The following is a 1,466-nucleotide window of genomic DNA, read 5'->3' on the forward strand; positions in this document are numbered from 1 at the left end:
CCCCTGGGGTGCCCGTGCCGTGGCCGCGCCGCCTGGCCTCTGAGTGGCGCGTTCGGTTCGTAACGGCGTCCCCGTTCGTCCCTAGAACTCGGAGGTCGACGCCCCGACCCTGACCGAGGTGGACCTGTTCATCTCCACGCAGAGGATCAAGGTGTTGAATGCCGACACTCAGGTGCGGTTTGGAGCTGGCGGTGGAGGCCCCTGCGGACGAGCTCCCCGCGGGGGCCGTGGGGCGAGGCTGCAGTGGGGTCTCTGGGGACCGCGGGGGGTGGGGTCAGGAAGGCCCCGTGAGCTGTGCCCGGTCCCGTCGGGGGCGTTGGGGCGGCCGGCTGGGTCGCAGGCAGCACCCCCGCAGTGAGCCTATCCGTGCCGAGGCACGTCTGCTTAGGGCAGGAAGCTGGTGCGACCAAAGTTAGCAATGTCGCCGGAGGGCTGGAGAGGTCAGACGGGTAGGCGTGGGCGACTGTGGAGCTGGCGCGGCCTGTCGGGCGGGGCGGAGGGGGAGCCTCCTCCTGGGGGGAAGGACAGGGCCTGAGGGGCTGTGGAGACACCCCTTTTCCTTTGTGGGAAGGGGACAGAGGCGTGAGAGCACGTGACTCGTTTCTCAGCCTCGGGTGCGGCCTCGGTGGGCACGGTACTCCGTGCAGACTCCTGCCAGGTGGTCAAAGCCATCAGGGGTGACAGCCCTGCAGGGCGCCGAGGGCATCGAAGGGGTGTGCGGACCCATCGGCTGCCTCCCGTCCCCTGACCGGGCCCAGCTGCGTGGACTCCCTGGCAGAGCCCATCACGGGGACGTCGCCTTAAAGCCTGTCCCCTCTGCCCAGAGGAGGGCTGGGCCAGGCCCCGGCCTTGCAGCGGGGGGGACCCTCGTCCAGAGCCACGATGCCTTCCGATCAGGTGGGGCCTGGCGACGTCATTTTGGGAACAGCTGAACGAGGGTGGCGACCTCGCCTTGACAGTGAATCGCCACCCTGAGGTGCTCCGTTACCTGCTGGAGCGGCTCTCAGCCCGGGCGATTTGGTCCCCTGGGGGACATTTGGCAGGGGCCGGAGATGTTTTTGGCTGTCACAACGTAGGAAGGTGCCGGGTGCCCCGGCTTCTCGTGCCTGGAGGCCGGGCACAGGACGGCCCTTCGCAGTAAGGAGCGGCCTGTCCCCAAACGTCACCGGCGTCGAGGCCGAGAGCCCTGAACTCAGTTCCTGCAGCGGCCTCACGCGCCCGCCCTGTCCGGACAGGAGGCCATGATGGACCACGCGCTGCGCACCATCTCCTACATCGCGGACATCGGCAGCATCGTGGTGCTCATGGCCCGGCGCCGCATGCCGCGCTCGGCGTCGCAGGACTGCATCGAGAGCACGCCCGGGGCCCCCGAGGGCAGGAAGCAGTACAAGATGGTCTGCCACGTGTTCGAGTCCGAGGACGTAAGTCGGGGCCTGCCGGCCGGGCACCGCGGACCGCAACGCCCG

General features: G+C 69.2%; 1 protein-coding gene across 1 annotated transcript in view; it reads left to right on the top strand.

Moving 5' to 3' along the window:
- APBA2 (amyloid beta precursor protein binding family A member 2) overlaps positions 1-1,466 on the top strand; it is a 37,153-nt gene that overhangs the window by 23,459 nt on the left and 12,228 nt on the right. The window contains exons 7-8 of the mRNA XM_025043523.1: positions 86-172; positions 1,236-1,421. Coding sequence (XP_024899291.1) covers positions 86-172; positions 1,236-1,421 — 273 coding nt within the window. The remainder of the gene's footprint in view (positions 1-85; positions 173-1,235; positions 1,422-1,466) is intronic.

This window comes from Pteropus alecto, unplaced genomic scaffold (genome assembly GCF_000325575.1).
Source record: "Pteropus alecto unplaced genomic scaffold, ASM32557v1 scaffold102, whole genome shotgun sequence".
Lineage (NCBI taxonomy): Eukaryota > Metazoa > Chordata > Mammalia > Chiroptera > Pteropodidae > Pteropus > Pteropus alecto.